General features: G+C 36.1%; 1 protein-coding gene across 1 annotated transcript; it reads left to right on the forward strand.

Moving 5' to 3' along the window:
- Positions 1-614: 614 nt before the first annotated feature.
- LOC145678936 (glutamate-gated chloride channel alpha-like) lies at positions 615-23,004 on the forward strand. The gene is made up of 4 exons (XM_081749543.1): positions 615-720; positions 4,132-4,391; positions 16,426-16,527; positions 22,785-23,004. The coding sequence occupies exons 1-4, from the start codon at positions 615-617 to the stop codon at positions 22,998-23,000; spliced, it is 684 nt and encodes a 227-aa protein (XP_081605669.1). The 3' UTR covers positions 23,001-23,004.
- Positions 23,005-23,074: the final 70 nt, after the last annotated feature.

Consider the following 23,074-nt stretch of genomic DNA (forward strand, 5'->3'; position numbering starts at 1 on the left):
ATTATTATTATTATTATTATTATTATTATTATTATTATTATTATTATTATTATTATTATTATTATTATTATTATTATTATTATATAATGTAATCAATTGTGTACACCTCCTATAATTGGAGAGATCTCTCTGTTGGAGGAAATAAATAAATAAATAAATAAATAAATATGATATCGTGCTGCTTCATGAAACTGTTTATACTTAGTAAAAGGCCTAATAATAAAACTATCTTGAACACCATGGTGAACATTGGGCCAAAAGTCCTGCAAAAAAGTAAAAAGCTGTAACTTTGAAAGTACTACTTACAATTTTGTATTTTGTTTGCAATGTTTAGTGGAAGTGTTAAAATTTTTGTTGGCAACAATGAGCGGATGTAAACGTTGATGTCATAACCGCAAATCACGTGTCAAAGATGGCGTCTATTCAAGAGAAAGCGCAGTGTGTGGCATGATTTTGTGAGTTAAAATCTAGTGTTTTGGTTAGAAGAAAATTCCGACAATAATATCAGAAACAACCACCTGTAGGTTCAAGTATCAAGAGATGGTACGATAAGTTCCTAGCTACTGAAAGTGTCTTGGAGTTGCCTCGTAGCGGAATCAGTGTTGATGTGATTCATGATTCAGTCCGTGCAGGAAAGCGTGTTGCGAAGTCCAAAGAAATCGTTGAAACGCAGATCCTTGGAGCTGCGAGTGCCAATGACAACGCTACACAATATTGTTCGTAAGAAAATTATACAGAAGATTACAAGCAAAAACCGAAAGATGTTCAGGAACTCCAGAAGAAGATACGTGATGTAATTGGGAGTATTACGGATGAAGCACGTCGAAATGCCATTCTTGGATTCCCGAAAAGACTTCAGCAATGTTTGGACGTAAATGGTGCTCAATTGGAGGTTTGGCATTGAAAATATCCTTGGAAACAAAATTTCAGACTTTCTTACAAGTCAAATAAAAGTTTTGAACAAATACAGTAAATGGTTACAAACTTACAGCTTTTTACTTTTCTGCTGGAATTTTGGAAGTCTCTTTAAAACACACGTGTGACACACATGCCCCTTAAGAACGGAGTACTATGATAACTAATGTTAGAACCCATAATCCTTTATCAGCTGATTGCTAAAAAGAGCGAGAATTTCCTCTTTATAAAAAAATTGTTATATCCTTTGCTTTTTAAGAAAAAAAGTCTTATATCCATTCTGAACACTACATCATTAACAGAGATTTCAAAAAAAAAAAAAAAAAAAAAAAAAAGAAAAGAAAAGAAAAGAAAAGAAAAGAAAAGAAAAGAAAAGAAAAAAGCAATAGTTATAGACTCCCGAAAGCAATTAAACTCAAACTTTCGTAGTCAGAAGAGCCTATAAATGTTAACCTTTTCGAAAATCCAGGGAGAGGAAACTGCCCCCTTGCTCCCCCTCTGTGGTCGCTCATGCACACAACGTTATACAAAAGGATGAATAAATTCTTTTTATTCTATAGTAAAATCAAAATTACATAAACAAATTGAACGGTATGAAGCGCTGAATTTCACTACGTCCAATTCAGTGATTGGAATAGGCAAAGCGCACAGCTTCCCCTGAGTCCTCCGTTCCTCGTTATATTCATGTCTGCTCGGAATTTATTCGTAACAAAATATTCCTCGCATCATAACTGAATGTTGAACAGTGTTGTACCTTGCAGAACACACGATATGGAGTTTCAATCCAGTAAGTTTTTAGAACAGTGTTTCTTCCAGACATTCTTTTGTTGAGGGGGCACTGCCCCCCGGAGCTCTGAGAGTGCCTCCCCGAAGGTGGCCAAAATAATACGTCTATAATATCATAATAATTTATTTATTTATGATTTCTTTTACGTGGCGAAGTTAAGGCTCTGCAGCCTTCCCCAAGCACTTAACCACGTGCATACATTTATTTATTTTTTTTTAAAAAAAGCACCAATACATAGAAAATATTAACAATTACAAAAGAAAAGTATTGAACCACATAAAAAAGAATATACTACTTAAGTAAAACAATAGCTAAACACTTCAAAAACAAAAAATGAAAATAATATAGAAGGGGGACAACAAAAAAGTCTATGTAGGAATACTATCTGACATAAAATAATATGGAGAAAGCTAAATTACATATTGCATGTAGCGGTACTAGAAGTATGAATATATAAGCTGTACAAATTAATATAGGTTACCTATTGGTTGTGTGTTCATATATGGATTATTAATAATCTTGTAAAACGAAGATGCCTCATGTGCTACCAGTATCCTCATCTTTACTTAAGAGAAGAGAATTTAGATTTTTTAAAATTTGGCAACTGTGGAAACGTTGTGTATTAATTGAGATAAACTGTTACAGAGGCGTGTAGTACTTACTGTGAAGGATTTTGAGCATGAATCAGAATTGTGACTGGGTATGGAGAGCAAGAAATTATCTTGTGATCTTGTGCTTCTAGTATGAAAGTCTGATAAATATAAAAATCTACGGGCTAGGTACGATGGTTCTGACGTAGTAAGTATTTTGTACATTAGGGTAAGGCTATGTAAATTTCTTCTTGAGGTTATGTAAATATGTAAATAAATAGAATAAAACCAGCAGTAACCCCCGGAATACTGTGTCCCCCCGGAACATTGTTTTTGAAAGAAACACTAGTTTAGAATAATGTAAACCTTACTTCGAGATGCACAAAAGGGGGAAACAGGTTTTTGCATCTGTTCCATGTAGAAATAGCGAATACATTGGAAAGGCCAAAATAAAATTGAAAAGTAATATAAAGTTGAACTTATTGATTCCTGACCTTTATGATCAGGAAGCTTATAAGCGGCGAGGTCTACAGTTTTAATTCAGGTCTGAGTCTCTGCGCTGTATCCAGAGTTTTTCCGTCGTCAATTGAACCGGGGATTTACTTAAAAAAAAGCCTTAGCCAATAGGGAAGGGAAGAGAGACATTGATTTGGACCAAATTTGGTTAAGTTGGTTTGGTAGAGGATAGGAGTAATTTGCAGTCTTTGGGTTTACTTTAAGGATTTTGCCGGGTTCTTAACCTAAACGATTTATGTATTTATCTATTTAATTATCCTTATTATAAAATTAAAAGTTTCGTCTGTGAGTGACACTATTTCTAATACTGAAGACCCCCATAGCAGAACATACCGCGATCTGCGATGTGATCGCAGAAACTCTGCCGTGCCTGTGCAGAATAATTGCCATGTAACGCTGTAAAAGTATCATATTGATATTTTATTTTGGAATTCCTGCAGAAAATTTTTGACTTATGAAAGTTCATCGCAGAAAGACAAAGAATGCTCTGCCATCGGGCTGAAGACTCGTCTCTTTGCTACGTAAGGAGGAAGTGCACGTAGTGGGGTGGCCAGCGTTAACTATTAGAAATTAGCGTTAGATACTTTCCTTTTACACAAAGGGTTAAACCAATAACAGTTGTATTCAAATAACAGATGGCACATGTGTCCACATATATCAATAAGCTCAACAGTTCTTGGGGGCCGCGGTGGCTCAGTGGTAGAGCGTTTATCTCTGGTGCTTGGGGTCCCTGGTTCGATCCAAACTCGCGCCAAGTTAACTTTGACGTGGACAAACACTGTGCGTGGGTTTCTTCGGGGTTCTCCCGTTTCCTCCCACTTTCTTCATTCCACCATTTCATTAATTTCTCATCATCACCGTCTCCTTTAGCCTCGCCGGCATAATCGTGGGACGTAAAACTTAAAGATTTCATTTAATTTTTTCAACAGTTCTTAAATAGTCCAAGTTATGACGTCAACGCTCAATTTTAAATTAACTAAATAATCCAAAACATAAAATTAAGAGCTACATATTAAAAACTATAATAAAAGAACGTTATTGGGGAAATAGGAAAACAGAATTCTTACTGTGTCAATCAGTCACCACTGCGTTGTGAAGCAGGGTGTAGTGAATGAATTGCCCATTTTCCTGGATTCCAAGAGGCACGCTTGACATTACCAGAAATGAAACAATGCAGTATTTTCACTAGCGTATATGCTAATCTGCTACAGTAGTAATAAGAGACTTGTTGATGTCACATATTTCGTATATTGGTAAATTAAGATTTATAATTCCTGATCAAAAACACTGAAAGAAAAATGATTATTTCTGTTGTATTTTCAGGTGTTTGGGAATGCTTAGGATTTGTAGTTACCTTGGAACGGCGTTACAGCTTCTACTTGTGGCAGGTGTATTTCCCGTCAATGATTCTTGTGCTGATTGCTGGTCTCTCCTTCTGGATAGAGCCTAGTGCAGTTCCTGGCAGAGTTACTTTGGGTATCACAACGCTTCTCACCCTCGCCACTCAGTTCACTAGCATACAGAAATCTCTGCCACCAGTCTCATATCTCAAAGCCATTGATACCTGGATGTTCGCTTGTGTGGTAGGTATCAAATTATGTTTTGTACCTTACGTATGTATATGTGATCTTTAGTTCAAGACACTACCAGAAATACAAAAGGAACTATGAATCAGTGTTGTCAATACGTTGATACAAAAGCTCACTAAACGAGAGATAAACTACTGCAATTTTGTGTAAAATGTGGTTTAAAAAATATTTGTGAATTTCCGTGTCAATATGCACTGTTTTAACTTTCAGATGAAGTTTGTATGATGGGTTTGTAATGGGCTAGCAGCCTCACTTTTTATGTTTTTAAGTGACTAGTTTTCTGAATCCTGTTTTCTCCAAGACTTACCTTCAACAATTATCTTAACCGAGTTCGTTAATGAAGTCAATTCTTTAAGACCTTCTCTTGTAACGTTAGCATTCCATATCCCGTTTAAAATCTATAACATTCCCTAGTTTCTATGCAACCCGTACAGTTGCAAAGAAATGTTGGTTGCCTATAATAAAGGATACGAAACTTGAAACTTTTCTTCCTGCTATTACCTCGGTCGAGTTCGTTAATGGAATCGATCCGTTAACATCTTCACGGATAACGGTGGCTATCCATATCCCGTTTAATATCTAACATTCTTTAGCTTATATGCAACCTACACAGTAGCAAAGAAATGTTGGTTGCATATATAAAAGGATATGAAGCTTTTCTTACGGTAATTGAAGGGCCCTCTTTAGTTAAAGGACTGCACGGGCTCGGGTTTACAAAGTATAGATCACTTCGGGCTCGGGGCGTGCTTGGACCGTAAATTTTTAAATATATAACCATATTTCTAGGGCCTTTTCTTGCTTATCTTTGTAAATACACTGTACAAGGATATTTATCGCATCTTTCTTTCTGGAAAAATTTTAAAGCACATCTAAATTTGTAAGTAGAGACGCCCGCACTTAAAATCTGATTATCATTGTGCAATTGAGAGTAATAGCTGTGTAGTGGAAATAAAAACTATAAGTAACAGAAATAAACATCCTTACCTTATTTGTGCATGAAATTTGAGCAGTCAGAGTGTGGATTCTATCCTTTTTCTTCACAGCAGTCGACAATGACTGCCTTGACGACGGAGTGAGTTCAGTACACATCCATTTGCATAAGAATTTGCACACATCGGCATTTTATTTTAAATATGTGGAGTATTTATGTTCATGAAAATTTATATAAATAAAATGAAATGTAATATTTAGTTTAACACCCTATGAATATACACTGTAGCTAAGGAAGATTGAATTTATATAAAGTAACATTTTCTTTAAAGAATTCGTATAGGGTTAGTTACTAAGAGTAAACGATAACATTTATTTCGTTATTCCTTGTGTATCATGTAAGATTTTAAACTGCACATCTAATGTTGTAAATAAAAATACAATTTCGCATTACTTATTAAGTTTAAGTAATTCGGGCTTATTTTGGGCTCATTTGATTATTATACATCCTCAAACCGAGCTCGGGCCAAAAGCTGAAATATATTTCGGACTCGCGTCGGACATCACATTATAAATTCACGGGCCGGTTCGGGCCCGGGCTAAAAAAATTGACCCGTGCAGAGACCTCTATTTGCAGTGACAAAGTATATGGAGTACCTCGATTGCTTGTGAAACATAGAAACAGAAGGCGTGTGGACTTTCCTGTATTTTTCTTTGCTTTTAGCGCGTATTCGAAGCCTCAGTTGCGGGAAAACAGTATTCATCGGTATCGAGTCGCCGTTTCCCGATGCGAATAACAGAGGGCAGAACTGTCAGCGGCTAGTGAAGGAAGCACTGGTGACGCGAGAAGGAGAAGCGAAGTGTAACGTTGTTTTCAAGAATCGTTTGAAGTGAAAGCACTGGAACGGTGACATATTTGATGCTTTTGTTCCTAAATTGACAAAATTACAGCAGTCGGAGAAAGACAGAAGCGAAAGGAAGAAAAGAGACAAGAAAATCGTGAACTCTGTCTAAAAATGTAGAAAAATCAAAACGAAATGCACTGTTTTATTCGTTTCCTCGATGTTAAAGTAAAAATTATAACAGTGCTGTCAAAAATCTGAATATGGATAAATTCTTATTTATAAAAATTCAAATCCGGATATCCGGATTTGAATTTTAATCCTTGATGGATCTGTGTCAGTTTCGGAAACGTATAGTGGTATAGGAGAAAAAATCTACTTGGTCATGCACCACCACCGAACAGCATTCTGTCCTTTCTCAAGAAACCACCCAAACCGATGACCAAGGATTCAAAGAATCATATAAAAGCTCTCCTATGATTTGTTACTATTGGAAAGCAGCAGTTTTACAAAAACGTGCTAAACACTGCTGATGATTTTGTATCTGCGCTCTCAGATTCTGAATCTGAAATCAACGTATCACATTTAAAGTTACAAACAAGGCTCAGGACATGCAGTTTCAGGATTTTGTTGACTACAATGCTCAGATTATTATACAGAGTGAATAAAAAGTCTCGACACGGTGGAATAAATCGAGAACTTAACTTCGAATCGAAAAACCAAAAAACACGTGTTTAGTAATAAAAAAAAAAAAAAACTATCTGATGAAACCAAACTCGACCCTCTAGACCCACCCCCTGGGGGCTGGGGTGGGGTCAACTTTGAAATTTCAAATGGAAACCCCAATTTTTGATTGCAGATTTGGATTCTACGGCCCAAACTTTGTAAGGTTTCATCAACACTTTTCCGTCGATGCATAATATGGCGTCATAATCGGCGAAAGTGAATTAACTGTTTGGGGTGAAAAAAAAAAAAGATATTTTGCTGTTAGGTCGAGAATCGTTACCAACAGATCCGTCACCGTTAACGATCTGCCACTTATAAACGAATCGCTCAGGTGAACGTCGCTTTAACATGTGAATGAACGAACGAGCAATACCATCCCAATGTTGCAATCCCATGTCACGTGCCACTAAACGTTTTATAATTCACACATCCATACGTTGCATGTGAGAAGAGAAAACAATAATGAAACGAATAATGCACACACACACTACACACAGGTATGACTTCTTGTACAAATGCTCCACTATAATGCCCAAATTACAGGTTACGCCTATAACCTTCGTCATGTCTATCCCGAACGAAAGTTCGATCAACGTACTTAAGAGGACTCCATGCCACGAAAATGAAATGAAATTTTTGAGTTTTAGGTCCCACGATTTTGCCGGTTAGGCTAAAGGAGAGGGTGATTATGAGAGAGATGAATGAAATGGTGGAATTAAGAAAGTGGGAGGAAACGGGAGATCCTCGAGAAAACCCACGCACACGGTGTTTGTCCACCACAAAGTTCATTTGGTGCGAGCAGGTTTTGAACCCTGGACCCCAAGCACCAGAGGTGAACGCTCTACCACTGAAGCACCGTGGCCCCATCCATGCCACGAAATTAAGGTGGTACCATACATATGTATTGAAATGTGCACTCTGTTCACACAATGCTCTTTAGTGGTAACTCCTTTAGTTTTGAAATTATATTGGAACGACAGAATCTAATCTTGTCTAGGGTCCGATGTAATCAATTTATTGAGGCATTATCAGTGGCGTATTTACGATTTTGTTTCGGGAGGGGCTTTGCTAACTTTCGGGGGGGGTTGCCTGGAAATGTGAAAATTCTGCAAGATATTTCATTTACTTTACTATACTAAGTAAGATTTCGGGGGGGCTTAAGCCCGGAAGCCACCCCTCTAAATACTCCACTGCACATTATAGACATTTAAAAATTAAAGGATGAAAGGATTAAAAATAAAAATAAAACACTACTACAGACTACTACCCTTTACAGACTACTACTACTATCACTACTACTACTACTACTACTACTACAATTCCTATTACTACTACTGCTACTACTACTACTAGCAGATAATAATATACTATAATAATAATAATAATAATAATAATAATAATAATAATAATAATAATAATAATAATAATAATAATAATAAGGAGAAGAAGAAGAGAAAGAAGAAGTAAAGAAAGAATTCAATAATAATTTCACCCATCTAAAACTATGCGAGACTGAGAGCAGTCTCGTGAGTCGCAGTCCGACTATTCGCGCAAGTCAGGCGAAATGATGGCGAAAATCATGATGCCGTCGCTTCGGGGAACGACGTCGTGCCACTGCTGGGCCAAGACAACCGTCTGTCTCATAGCTGCCGTTTCTGAACAGCGGCGGGACCATCACGGTGTTCGCTGCCAAGCCGACAAATAGGCAGCCGCCTTTGAATCAGCACTAACACACCCTTTTCGCTGCTGTCACCCAATAATCGACGACGGTTGGACAAACTTCGTCGGCAATTGTTCATGGGGAACGTCTCGGTTCCAAAACCTAATAGAGGTTCAGATCCCACTTTCAACTGTAGGTCCCGTCTCTCTCGTCCCACTGCGGAAAAGGAACGATAAACACTCTAACAAACCCAATAGTCACACATTTTCTTTTGTTTTTTGATCACATGTATACTTCTTTCATCACGTCCACAGCATTGAAGCTAATTAAAGTTCATATAGGAAGTTCTCCTGATTTCGCCATTACAGCGCCACGTCACACAGCGACAACGACGTTTCAACTAAATCTTATACAGGTTTGTGCGCAGAATCCGACTCTGCAATAAGAAATAAAAGCTTCCATTTCAAATCTTTCAGCTAACCCCACCTAGCGGTAGGGTGCGGTATCGTGTTTGGTACCATTGAATAACTTTGTTGATCCGACGCGTATTTCTCAAAATACTGCACCTTGTACAGACGGTCGGAGCTAATATCAAGCTCATAAACGAAGAGGGGAGCATCTAATTTCGCCGATTACAGCACGATATCACACATCGACGAAAAAGTTTTGATTATACCTTACATTATTTGGGATGCAGTCTCCGAATCTTCAATAAAACATTGGAGTTCCCATTTGAAAAATCAATGCCCCCCCACTCCTTTCCAGAAGGTGGGGGCGGAGTGTTGCGTTTGATATCATCGGATAGCTTCTTGAAACATATTAAATACGTTTTTTTTGCGCTTTTTTGATCAGAAGTGTATTTCTCCAGTTACTCTACCGTGGCCTAACTTTTGGTTCACCCGTTATTTCAAACATAAATTAGCTTGACAGTTACAGGCTATTTTTGATAATTTCACACCATTCGAACATTTGCACGTTATAGGGCCAATTCTACACTATCCTGATATCTTTTAATCGTCAGATAAGATAACACTGGTCGCAGTGGTCATGTGTTATTTTGTGTAAGATGAGATCTACTACCGCGACAAGGTTGGATCATTCCGATAATTTATCTTTATCAGAGCATGGTACAATCGACCCTAATGAATGTCATGTTTTAGCGATTAGAAAACAGTTATATTAATACATTTTCATCTTAGACACAGAAGTCAAAAAACACGATAATGCAATAAGCAGATACTTCAATAGCTATACTTTTCTTCAATTTTCCTTTTACTTTTAATTGTTTTATTTTTTGTCCTCTACTCGCCGCTTTTGAATTTTCTGGTTTGCAACACTGGTACTGCCCGAAGCCCGAATGAAGAAGGTGTGCCTTTCTCTGTGTCTTCTGTCTGTGTGTAGTGTGCTTCTATCCAGTGACGAGAAGGAACAGAGAAGTGAACCAGTGACACTGAACGAGAACAGAGGTCGGAAATACTACCAAGCTCATGAACGAAATGGGAGTATTTAGGGGCCATTTATTTTCCCCGATTACTGCGCCTTGTTATGCATCGACGGAAAAGTGTTGATGAAACTTTACATAGTTTGGGCCGTAGAATCCAAATCTGCAATCAAAAATTGGGGTTTCCATTAGAAATTTCAAAATTGACCCCACTCCAACCCCCAGAAGGTGGGTCTAGAGGGTCAAGTTTGGTTTCATCAGATAGTTTTTTTAATATTACTAAACACGTGTTTTTTTGGTTTTTCGATCCGAAGTTAACTTCTTGATTTATTCCATCGTGTCCAGACTTTTGATTCACTCTGTATATTTTTCTTCATGTGTTGCAATATATAAACATTGTCACACACGTAAGTATGTGTTCCCACAGTCGTTTTTATTTACACAACTACCGTAGGATATGAAATAACAAGGTAAATGCTCAATTTTCCACCTCCGTTATGTATTATTAAGTATTTTCCGTATTCACCATTTCGTGCTCGAAAGCACACACTGAATGCTACATCACTTTTCTCCATAGGCATGTATACATATATTTAATATTGTTAATTACCACGTTGCTTAAAGTTTATAAGCTCTGTAACTCAGAACTTCCGTTCTTTTTACTTACCTTGTTATTCCAGAGGGCCCTTCAATTATATCGCCTGAGTTTGTTAATAGAGTCAATCCGCTAACATCACGCGTAATGCTGACTATTCATCCACATCTTGTTTAAAATGTATAACACTCTCAAGCTTCTATGCAACCTGAACAGTAGCAAAGAAATGTTGGTTGCCTATAGTAATAGGATATGAAGCTTTTCTTACTGTAATTATCTCATGGAGTTTGTTAATAGAGTCAATCCGTTAACATCTTCACGGGCAACGGTGGCTATTCATATCCCGATTAAAATCTATAACATTCCCTGGTTTCTATGCAACCTGTACAGTAGCAAACAAATGTTGGTTGCCTATAATAATAGGATACGAAGTTTTTCTTACTGCAATTATTTCGTGGAGTTTGTTAATAGAGTCAATCCGTTAACATCTTCACGGGCAACGGTGCCTATCTATATCCCGTTTAAAATCTATAACACTCTCTAGCTTCTATGCAACCTACAAAGTAGCAAAGAAATGTTGGTTGCCTATAATAAAAAGCATATGAATTTTTCTTACTGTAGTTATCTCGGATGAGTTTGTTAATAGAGCAAATCCATTAACACCTTCACGGGTAACAGTGGCTCTCTATATCCCGTTTAAAATCTATGACACTCTCTAGCTTCTATGCAACCTTCACAGTAGCAAAGAAATGTTGGTTGCCTATAATAAAAGGATACGAAGCTTTTCTTACTGTAATTATATCGCCTGAGCTTGTTAATAGAGTCAATCCGCTAACACCTTCACAGGTAAGGGTGGCTATTCATATTTCGTTTAAAATCTATAACACTCACTAGCTTCTATGCGAGCTACTTTGTGGCTAAACGGTTGGTGTACGTGCCTTTGGCGTAGGAGACCCGGGTTCGCTTCCCGGTGGGAGCTCATGGGTTCAGATTCCACGTTAATCAGTAGGTCTCGTCTCATATAGCCTCGCTGCTGAAAGGGACGTTAAACTCAACAATCTAGCTTCTATGCAACCTGAATAGTAGCAAAGAAATGTTGGTTGCCTATAATAAAAGGATATGAAGCTTTTCTTACTGCAACTATCTCGCCTGAGTTTATTAATAGAGTGAATCCGTTAACATTATCACAGGTAACAGTAACATCCTCACAGTCTCATCGTTTAAGGCAGAACGATATATCTGTAAATACGTGTGAATGTGTGTGTCTGTGTGTGAACATTTAAGCTTTGTTTCATTTTTGTTTTATTGATTGATTGTATTAAAGTTTTTTCTCTTACCCTTTTCATTTTAGTAATAAGTATTAATATTTATTTCAATTATTGAACTGCCTATTGTAAAACGAGTAACAGTTCTGTTATTAGTGAATGATAAATAAATAAATAAATAATTCATGCACTACATCAGTAATTTTATTCCTATGATGTAAGTACAAAATAAAGTTACTGAAAATGTCATAACATGTATTGAAGTACAGAGAAATATCACAAGGAGAAACTATCCCTCCTTCAGTTTGCATTATTTAGTTTAACGTTCCAGGTTTATGCACCATGGCTAAGAAAACCGGTGAAGATGACGATGAATGAAATTCTGAAATGAAGAAAGTTAACGGAAAGATGAGAAGCACGAGAAAACCCACGTACACGGTGTTTGTCTTCCAGAAAGTCTACTTGGTGTGAGCTGAGATCAGATTAGGGAACCTATACATCCCTCACTATGCAGTAGTACAGAAGTAACAGTTCAATTTGCACGTGATATTCACCTATGTAGAGAAACCTGCTGCTAAGAATCGATCGAAATTATACTATACCCATTGAAATTAGTTTGCGTCTGTCCGAACTTGCAAAAGAAGAGAAAAAAATATCAGTACTTTAAGCAAAAATGATTAAGTACACTTTGCTTTTTCTTCTTTAACTCCCACTTAGTCCACAGGGTTTCAGCTACTTTTCTTGTATGGAACAAAGTTTTAATTAATTTCAGTACACGATTATAGAAAACATTGTTCAAGTTCTTCCAAACTTTCCATAACTCTTTCATAGGCGACTATATTTTTATGTGTGAAGCAACTTCAGAATTATTGTGTTCAGTTTTTCTTCGTCATAGGAGAAAAGTTAATTCTTCGATATTGACAACATCTTTACTAAATCGTTGATGCATTAGTCTATGTGTCTGTAGGGTTCATAACTCTCTCACATCTCTTTTACTCTTCCCAAATCAACAAAGAAAAATTCAAAAATAAATAAAAAGAAAAAGAAAAGAAAAAGCTGTCCAATCTTCTCAAGAGTATCCAATGTTCAAGACAGCAAGGTGTCCAGTTTACAGGGATTTAAGTACATAGAAATAGATAAAAGTTTCTCTGCTTACGAGAAAAGTGTCCAAGTTAGAGGGAAAAGTGTCTATAATAGAGGGGTGTACAAGCTGGGAGGTTGTGCTGCAACTATATCAAACAAAATGATATAATTTATTACTTTTTAATGAAATAAACAGTTTTACTATAAAATTGAGAATCTTACTATAACTGTAACTATGCTACAGTTACATGGAATAAATATTTCATTATCTTATAATATTACAATTCTCTCTAATTTTGAGTACTCCACGTTAAGTATTGCTGCTATAGATGAAGTAATCGTAATGGTATCAAAATCTGGTATGAACTATAACAAACCCTTGTGATATATGTACTGTATATATAAATAGCTGAAATCCAATACCTTCCACATGTAAGGAAACAAACTACGAATGAGATTGCACGAGGGATTAGATCTTTTGTTTGTGACAGTAGGCTTTCACTGTTGGTCGTCATATATATAACGGGAGTCCTCTAATTTCAAGTATACACAGTGTGTGTGTGTGTGTTATATCATTAATATACTTCGTAACTGATAGTATTTCGATAAGAAATAATATTCAATGTTTGTTACACATGTAAGCATAAAACTTATCAGATATGAACATACACCGTGTATGTATGACGGTTGCGAGAGAGTTAGTTTGAAACCAGCTTGTCCCACGCACTATTAAAAGAATACCACTCCTTTGATACTGATATACACCGCTGTAGAGAATTTGAGACATTGAAATGAATAAGCAATATTTAAATTGAAATGGAACGAATACAATATGTATATACAACAAACGAAATAATACATTACTTTCCGTTTTTGTAAATAATATTATGGTGGTCACTTCGAGCTCACTGCTGAAGAGGTTTCCTTCGGGCTTTCTCTTGGGCGAAGGTGCGATACAATTGTGAGTTTGGCGCCCCTTTCAGCAGCGAGGCTATATGAGACGTAGATCTAAAATAGATCCGAATCACATGAGCTTACGCCGGGAATCGAACTCTTGGGCGAAGGCTTGGGCTCGCTTATATTCTCATAATTTATGTTTTCAAAGTATTACTTTGAACACAAGGAAGAGAAAAAGTTGTGTAACCGCTTCCTGAGATACAGAATTATGCAGGCATGTCTTCATTCGTTCATTCGTCGTAAGGACGAAAATGAGCGCTCTGTTGACTGTTGGATACGGGAGTGTACGGAAACAAACGCACGTTTATATTCACATGTGAATATATATATATATATATATATATATATATATATATATATATATATATATGTGTGTGTGTGTGTGTGTGTGAACTAACACGAAGTCTAGATCAATATTATAACACGGATGTAATAGCAGCAGATGATGCTACTTCTTCGGGAATCAAGTTTGTTAAACCTTTATTTGTTAAATTCTCCGTAAAAATCTTGGGCCCAGAGTCATAACTCATATTGGCCTATATGCAAATACAACCCCGTTTGAAACCCAGCGAAAAAACGGCCACAAAACGGCCACAAAACGGCCACAAAACGGCTCCGATTTTTCAATTGGTGTTGATGTTTTATAGTTGGTAAATATTACACACAGAGTTGATCATTCGTTTTGTGATGAATGCGATAGCTCAGTACAAATCTTGTAGGATATTTATTAAGGTTCTATTTGTAAAAAAAAAAAAAAAAAAAAAAAAAAAAAAAAAAAAAAAAAAAAAAAAAAGTATAACCGAAACAAATTTTTTAAAAAAATATTTAATACAAACCTTTTATTTAAGAGTAATACCATGTCATTTATTGATTTAATTAATTTCCTTCATATTTTTCGGTCTTCGGTTCACATACATTTAAGTTGTCAGAACAAACAGATTACATTCTTTTCAAGTACAATTTATCACGTATATTAAACATAACTGATGGGAATGGAGTGCACTTTAGGTACAGGATACCCGGTTCGATTCCCGGTGAGTGCTCCTTTGCTATGGATCTTACAAAACTGTATGCCCACGACTCATACAGAGTCGATACTGTAAGAGTTGCTAAACTCTAAATAACCAATTATTGATTCCTTTGAGTAATTCATGAATTACCAGGATTCTGGTCCACGGGTTTCCAACCTAATTCCTATCACGACCCCCATTTTATCACATTATCTTACCACCGACCCACTTATAATTTCTGGTTTCTAATAAGCTTGTGTGGGATTTTTAATGTATTTATTGCGGAGATCTCACGATCTATTTCTATAATAGTAGTATATAGTGGATACAGTAACTTCCCTAAAAGCGAATGGATTAAAACCAAATTTGGTCAGTTCATTCATATTACAAATATCGGATCCGATCCGTCATATTGTTTCAAAATGGAGGCTGTTTGAAAATTTTGAAACTTCCCAATTCCCTCAGTTTTGGTTTATATGATAAAATAATAGTTGATTTCTAATTTTGGTTTAAAAAAACTTGGACAGTCGTTAAAAAATTAAGATTGTTTTAAATGATTTGATAATGTGCGTCACTAAGATTGAACCGGACATTGCCGCACTAGTTAAATTACATCATGCTCAGGTATCTCATTAGCTTTCAATTTTAATTGTATTTCAGGTTTTGTTGCATTGGTATTTTTCTTTTATTTCAACATGCAGTTCTGATTAGTTTCATATCGTACCTCGTTCATTTAAATTGATTTTTAAACAACTCTGCACGTGTTGAAAATGTTCAGTAGACTTATTTTTTTTTTGTTATTAACAGTATGTATATAAATAAACTATATGGGTATCAACAAAATTAAACCTATCTGAAAATTCAAAATTCAATTTAAAAATATTTTCTGGTATTAGATTCTATTTATTTTCCCGTTTATCTTCGCTACCTTTATCAATCCCTCTCGCGACCCCCAGATTGAGAAACCCTGTTCTAGACGTATAAAATAATTTCTTCATACCATTAATTTGTCCCTTGGAGCAGGATTTCAAAAGTACTCCCAAACAAGACTTTTCAGGTATTCCTATGTGTGGCAAGAATAATTCCATGAGGTTTTCCGCCAAAAAAAAAAAAAAAATAAAAATCAAACTTTTCTTCTTTTAAATGTATAGAACCCCGCTCTCCTCCACAACCAATGCCGTTGCAGTACGAAGGGAGGTTCGGACACCTGGGATAGTAATACAATCAATTCTTGAATGTAGGATAATTACTGGAAACTAAGTTAACATACGCTGTTGTAAAAAAGTTTCACCAGATAAATGTCATAACAAAATCTATCTATGTTTAATATAGTTTATTTTTTTAAATTAGTTACTTAGTGACAAATAGTGCCTTATTTGATACTTATACATTATCCTAATCTATTCTAAGTCATTGACTGATTTCCGTAGCACTTTTCATTAATTCAAACACCTTATTTTTTTTATTTGAATGTAAGTTTTATTATTTTCAATAAAATAAAAACAAAAATCTTTTGCAGGTCTTTGTGTTTTTTAGTCTGGTTGAATTTGTGGCAGCCCTCTGTTGGGAAACTGGGAATATGGACCGAATTGCAAATCGTTTTTGTTGGAATAATAAGAAGGTAAGGATTCATTTACAACTTACAGAAAATTTTCCGTTCTAAAAAATATCAGTAATCAAGTAACAATTCCTCAACAATCATGAAATTGATTGAATTCATGTATAGAAATATTAAAGAGTGAAAGGTCGTTTAAAGAATCTGAAAATTTTATGGCTCAGACAATTTTCAGTACTATGTAGGAACAAGTTAAACAATTTTTCAAGAATCGAAATATTTTCTGCCTTATATGGAAAAATTGAACTTTTTATGAGTCGGAAAGTTTTCATTTTGAAGCAAAAAGTAAAACAACTTTTTTGTGAATCGGAAAGTTTTATTGCTCTGTAGAAACAAGTGAAAGAAATTTTCATAGATCGGAAAATGTTCATCACGATGTAGAAACAAGTGGAAAACACTTTTCATAGGCCGGACAATTTTGGATATTATGTATAGTGATCTTAGGTGGAAAATTTTCCACTATATTTAACTGCACATAGAGCTACAAAATTGAATTTCAGTAGAGGAAAGTTAGTCAGCAACAAATTATAATTTTCCAATTAGTTTCGGGAACAAGAAAATTTTAAAATTTTCTATTTCAAGTTGGGAAATAAATTTTTACAGTGTTTTTCTCTCTCTCTCTTGCTCTGCGAGCTTCTTCGATGCTAAGCGGTTAGCATACGTGCCTTTGGCATGAGAAACCTGGCTTCGATTCCCAGCGGGAGCTCATGTAGTTCGGATTCCACGTTAATCAGTTGGTACCGTTTTATATACTTTCGCTGCTGAAAGGGACGTTAAACTCAAAATCAACTCATTTCAGTTTAGCGCTCCTTTCAGCAGTTAAAAAGCTCAAAGAGAACTGTTTGCGAAACAGATATTCCACGATTGTGGAAATGAAGGTAAAAACTCTAAAGCAGAATGTGTCATCCCGTGGTGGCGTGCGTTAACCCACGCAAAATTTGTCTTTATATTGCAATAATCGACATATTAATTATAATTGCTTTTTGTAATTTTTTCCTTTGCATTGCTATTCACAAATTTTTCGATGACTAGCGGAAAGAAGCTCAGAGACTATGATATATTTTTATAGGCAACGGATGACATTTTGTAACAGTCTTTGCAAAAATTGCATACCGCTACACAAAATATGAAAAACAAATTATAACTATTATCGCAAATTAAATTGCAAATGTTGAGTAACGTTGACGCAAACTATTGCAGAATTGGACCCGAGGAAGACCAGGAAGGTTCGAAGATTTGAACAGCGAGTTAACATTAGTATAGGAGAAGGCGATAGTATGGGACAGTCTTTATTCCTTGGTAGAAATCGGAAATATTAAGGGAAAAGGTATTGATTTAAGTAAGGTCCTATTGTCGTATGTCTAAGCATCAATAATGATAAGTTCCACTTTGAAAATCGCAAAAATAACAGGAGTATACAATAAAAAAAATAAACATGCTTCAAAATGTACATCCTGCAGAAAGAGGTGGTAATATGGGACAGATCATAGATGTAACTAAAACATAAACGTATGTACAAAACTTGTAAGCAAATGCTTGCAGTGGACCAAATAACAGGCCCGTATCCAGGGGGGTCTAGGGGAACCGCCCTCATAATTTTTGCTGCCCCTCCTAAAATTTCACGGTAGGCTTTCAAATGAACTATAATGTGGTTGGATCGGGCCCCCCTAACTTCAGACCCCCCTACATTTTTAGGCTGGCTACGGGCCTCCCAAATAAAGAAATGCAACTGCACGTAACAACTTTATGGAACTATATTTCGGTGTTTAACTGTAGATCAAGCAGAGAAATTTTTTCTAGTCTGTCAGGACGTGAAAGTGTTTCATGAAGGACTGTGAATGGGGGACATACAATAAAGTCTCATTGTCACATACGAATACACATCGCCTGCAGGCAGAGTATTCCACATGCGCCCATCTGCTACACACAATACACCGAATCCATACATCACCAGGTTTTAGTTGTAATTTACGCCACAAACATGTATTTAGCATCTACAATACCTATCCCTGTTTCAACTTTGATTGTAATTGATAGAACTGTGTCGTCTGAAGTTATTGACATATCTGGGTCTTCGGAATCAGATGATTGCTCTGGCTGGGGGGTATTTACTATGAACATTCAGGTTTTGACTTCTTGTTTCTTTTTCAATTTCTTTCAAACTCCCTTAGGCGCTGGTCCTAACTACCTGTCTGTCCCATAATACCACTTCACGTGTATAACATTTTAACATACTATCACTAACCTATCCATTAAATTATCAGATTTACATTACTAGTAGAGGAACTGTACCAAAAGTGGGCCCCCATTTTGTTTTTTCCATATATCTAAGAAAATATCGATCAGAAAAAAATAATATTCAGGCTGAAAATAATATGATATGTAATTGCTTTGCTTGTTTCTTCCCATAACAATCAAGAAAAAAATAGGTTGAGAAAAAATGGATTTTCATATGGACTGCATTTTCGGCATTCGAAAAAACTGTTCCAAAACCGGGCCCATTTAAATTTAGATAAATTACACAAAACGAAAATTTGTATTACTTAAATGAGTTACGCATTTAAGCTAAAAACAACATCCTAAACACTGGGGATTGAAATAAAATGAAATATGAATGTTTAAAAGACTTTATTAGAAGAAATTGAAACAAACTCCGAAAAGTAAAGAACACACTAAAATTGAACTTAAAACTTAAATATTCTACATTCTAGTGGCCGAAATGCGATCTGAGAGTCTTTTTCTTAACTCCAGCACAACCTCCACTCTAGATTAAACTTGTAAACTGAAAATGTCTCAACTTAAATATTCCACATTTTACTGACGGAAATAGCAGATCAAAAAGTCTTTTTTATCTTTTTTAAGCTCTAGAACAATCTTTCAAATAGACTGAAACTTTCAAAACTGAAATATTCAATATTCTACTGGTAGAAATAAGAAATCTAAACATCTCTCTTTCTCCAACCTACTTATTTGGCATTAAAAAAAATCCTCAAACTTCAGAACCAAAACTTCCAAATTAAGCGTGATAAATGAAATGTTTCACAAAGTTAAGACTTCTACTGGCGAAAGTCACAAATATAAACGACTTTGGCAGTCTCCTCACAATCTACATGGGCCCACTAAAAGCACATGACACAATGGACCCAAAGTTCAACTCTCGTATCACTCAAAAAAGTTTCAGTGCAGAACGTGCAGGTGGCATCGTTATCCGTGGACGATGTTTTCCCCGGTGGAACGTTTAAAGTTGAGAACATTGTTGATGCTTCCTTATATCAGAGATTGAGCTACAATTAGAATCGTCTTCTTTGGCTCTTCCTTTCACCTTCAGCGATATCTTTTACTTTCCTGGATCATAGGATCTTGATAATGACTTGACACTACCATGTCCTCGACCACGATATTGAGTTATTAGTTTCGGCTTTGTTTTCGGCATTTTGGTCCTCTTGAAGATTGTAAATAAATTGCACGAATCATGAGAATTTGGTATGAAACATATCTTTTAATTTTGCACAACATAGTAGGAGCTCGCTTTAGGATTGACAAGGGGGCCCACTTTACGACCATACATGTTTTTACTTTCGCTGCAAATAATTTGTCACTCCTACGTCTAAATTACTAGCTAATTAAATAGAACATACCTCTTACCATTAAGATTAAATAAATAAATAGTTGGTTCAATTATCTCTTTACTAACTATGGAAAACAATGCTTGCTCGTCGGAGCTTCAAAACTTTCCACTGCATGAAAACTCGTCAGATGTTTATTGCAGAACAAAGGATTAACTGATCAACACAGGAACTAGCGCTACATGCAACAGTAACGGTAAACTACAATTCATCTTATTTCTAGCATTCTACGCCAATACCCGGAGCAGCAATTGAGGGGGCCCGCTTTATGGAAAATTGAGGACGGGACTGGTGAAGCCTTTTTACCTTCTACAAGACAATCAATTATATGCATCAGAAGCATACATTTTAATTATGCTCGACCATAGCCATATGAGCTAAATGCACGGTTCTGATTGGTTGAAGTTATCCGTTTCTCGTCAGGTAGCAAACATATAGCACAAATCAAACACCAGATGCTGTCGGCCTTTGTTGCCGAGCATGTTTCTGACGGGCTACTAATGAAAATCGCTTTTGACGTGGGTTCAAACCCGGCCCAAGGAAAGTTTTTTAAATTTTTTAAAAATTATAACACTTTTATCATTAAAATAAGTTGAAAACAATACTCATTTTCCCTTGTACGTAATATACAGAGTGGCCCAAAAGTAGGTATACACTCCTGCATTGATCAAGTATATTTATGGGTTTGTTTACTTCGGCTGTTCCGAGCTTACGGTATAAGTGAAAAGACATTTAAACAATAATGAAACTAAATCTACCTGGTGCATAACAATAGGAAATGATATAAATGCAACGAGGTGATCAGTACGGTACTGTATACGTACTTTTGGGCCACCCTGTATAATGCATAAAAAGTGATTTACTTACGTTATGAAACATAGTTGAACGAGCGAAGGGGTTAGAAACGTCGCAGGGCTCGTTTTGTTCCACCTTGATCCTCATAATAATATTATGTGATATTACGTCACAATCGGGTGGTGCAACTTCGATGTAAATCTACTCTCAACGGCTTCCTTCTAACCACCTTCGCTCGCTCAGCTATGTTTTGTAACGTAAGTAAATCACCTTCTTTATCAATAAAGTCGTATGTGTAAAGTGGTACCTTTTTCCTTCCTAGTGCCTCCGGCATCTCTCCCTCTCTAACTCCCCACTATCCCTACAACCCCTCGCTTCGGGAAGGTCCCACTTCTTACTCTCCTGTTGGTTTATAACATAATTGTTTATAAGGGCTATTAGAAATCTCTACGTAATTGGCGGAAAAAGCACATGTTATGCATTACGTACAAGGACAAATGAGTGTTGCTTTCATCTTATTTTAATGATAAAAATGTTATGAAATTAAAAAAAAAACTTTCCTTGGGCCGGGTTTGAACCCACGTCAAAAGCGATTTTTATTACTAACCCGCTCGCCTACGATTACCGACAGTAACTGGCGCTCGATTTGTGATATATGTATAACACGTGTCGAGAAACGGATAACTCCAACCAATCAGAACCGTGTATTTAGCTCCTATGACTAGGGTTGAGCGTAATTAAAATATATGCGCACCAGAATATTCTTTCTGCTCTGTATACTAACCTATTTCTTTTCCCCTTTTGAATATTTAATAATATTTAATACTTCTTTTCGTTCCCTCTATTCCGAACAATCCATAATTCTCTTTCCATTCCCGTTAGTAACGTCTTTCATATTTTCTCCAAACAACATTTTGAAGGCCTTCCGTCCTTTTAGCCTCCTGACACCCCGCGTAGAGCAAGCTCTACAAAAAATTACGACATTTGCTCGTTCGTTCCTGCGGATATCTCGAACTTTGCTGAGTTGAAACCTTTTGTAGGGTAATTTCTACAGTTCAAATTTTGCTTCCGTCAGACGAACAATAACAGAAGCGCCTTATGTTATGCAATTGGACAGCAGTTAAGATTCCTCGTGCTTCATGTTGCGATTCCGTCTGGGCGTCAGGAGGATAAAGAAGCCTTTGTGTAATTCCCACGTTACTGACACACATATGAAATAAATATCCTTAACGATGCAAAAAATATATATATTTCTTACATATAATTAACTAGCAGCGTTCACCCCGCTTCGCTGCGGTCACCCCGGAACGCAATAAACTTTGTTACTTAGATAATTTTTACTTTTTCGCTTTCAAGTGATATGATAAAAACCATAGAAGATTGCAGTAAATCTTAACATTATATCGCCTGTCATTTATGTTAACCCGCCCCGCTTCGCTGCGGTCATCCCGGTGCTGGCATATTGTAAAAGTGTCTGTAAAAATAAGCAAATCAATTAAAAAATTTTAAACAGAAGATTCAAGCTATTTTCCGCTCTATATCGCCTGTCATTTATGTTAACCCGCCGAGTGACACGGTCATGCGGGTTGCATATAAATACGTTTATTTTTACCTATGATGAACTAATAACAAAGGATTTGTACGTTATGGACACTTGAATGGTCAATTATCTCAAGACACTGGTAATTAAAAATTAAAGTGATATGATAAAAACCATCTAGGGTCCAAATCCTAATAACCCCCCAAAAATAAAAGAAATTGGTTCAGCCGTATTAGCGTGATGAGGGAACAAAGGATTTTGTACGTTCTCTTTTATATATAAGATTGTTTCTTTTGTTGCAGGTGAAAGTGGAGGAAAGAGAAAGTGTTGATTTGTCCCTGTTTCTCCAGAGGCGAATCCCTACGATTAGCTGTCATCAACGCCTATCAGGATGGCCACCGCCTCCTCCTCCTCTGAGAAAACGAAAAGTAAATACAATTGATAAGATTTCCAGAGTAGGTTACATTACTGCTTTCGTTGTTTTTAATATATTGTACTGGTTCATACATTTGCAATAAAAGATATCAAAATCAGAATAATTTGTTTGCTTTGCAAATAACTGAAATTTTATATTTTTCAGTGCAAGATATTT

The sequence above is a fragment of the Thermobia domestica genome, chromosome 2 (assembly GCF_964235325.1).
Source record: "Thermobia domestica chromosome 2, izTheDome1.hap1.1, whole genome shotgun sequence".
Taxonomy (NCBI): domain Eukaryota; kingdom Metazoa; phylum Arthropoda; class Insecta; order Zygentoma; family Lepismatidae; genus Thermobia; species Thermobia domestica.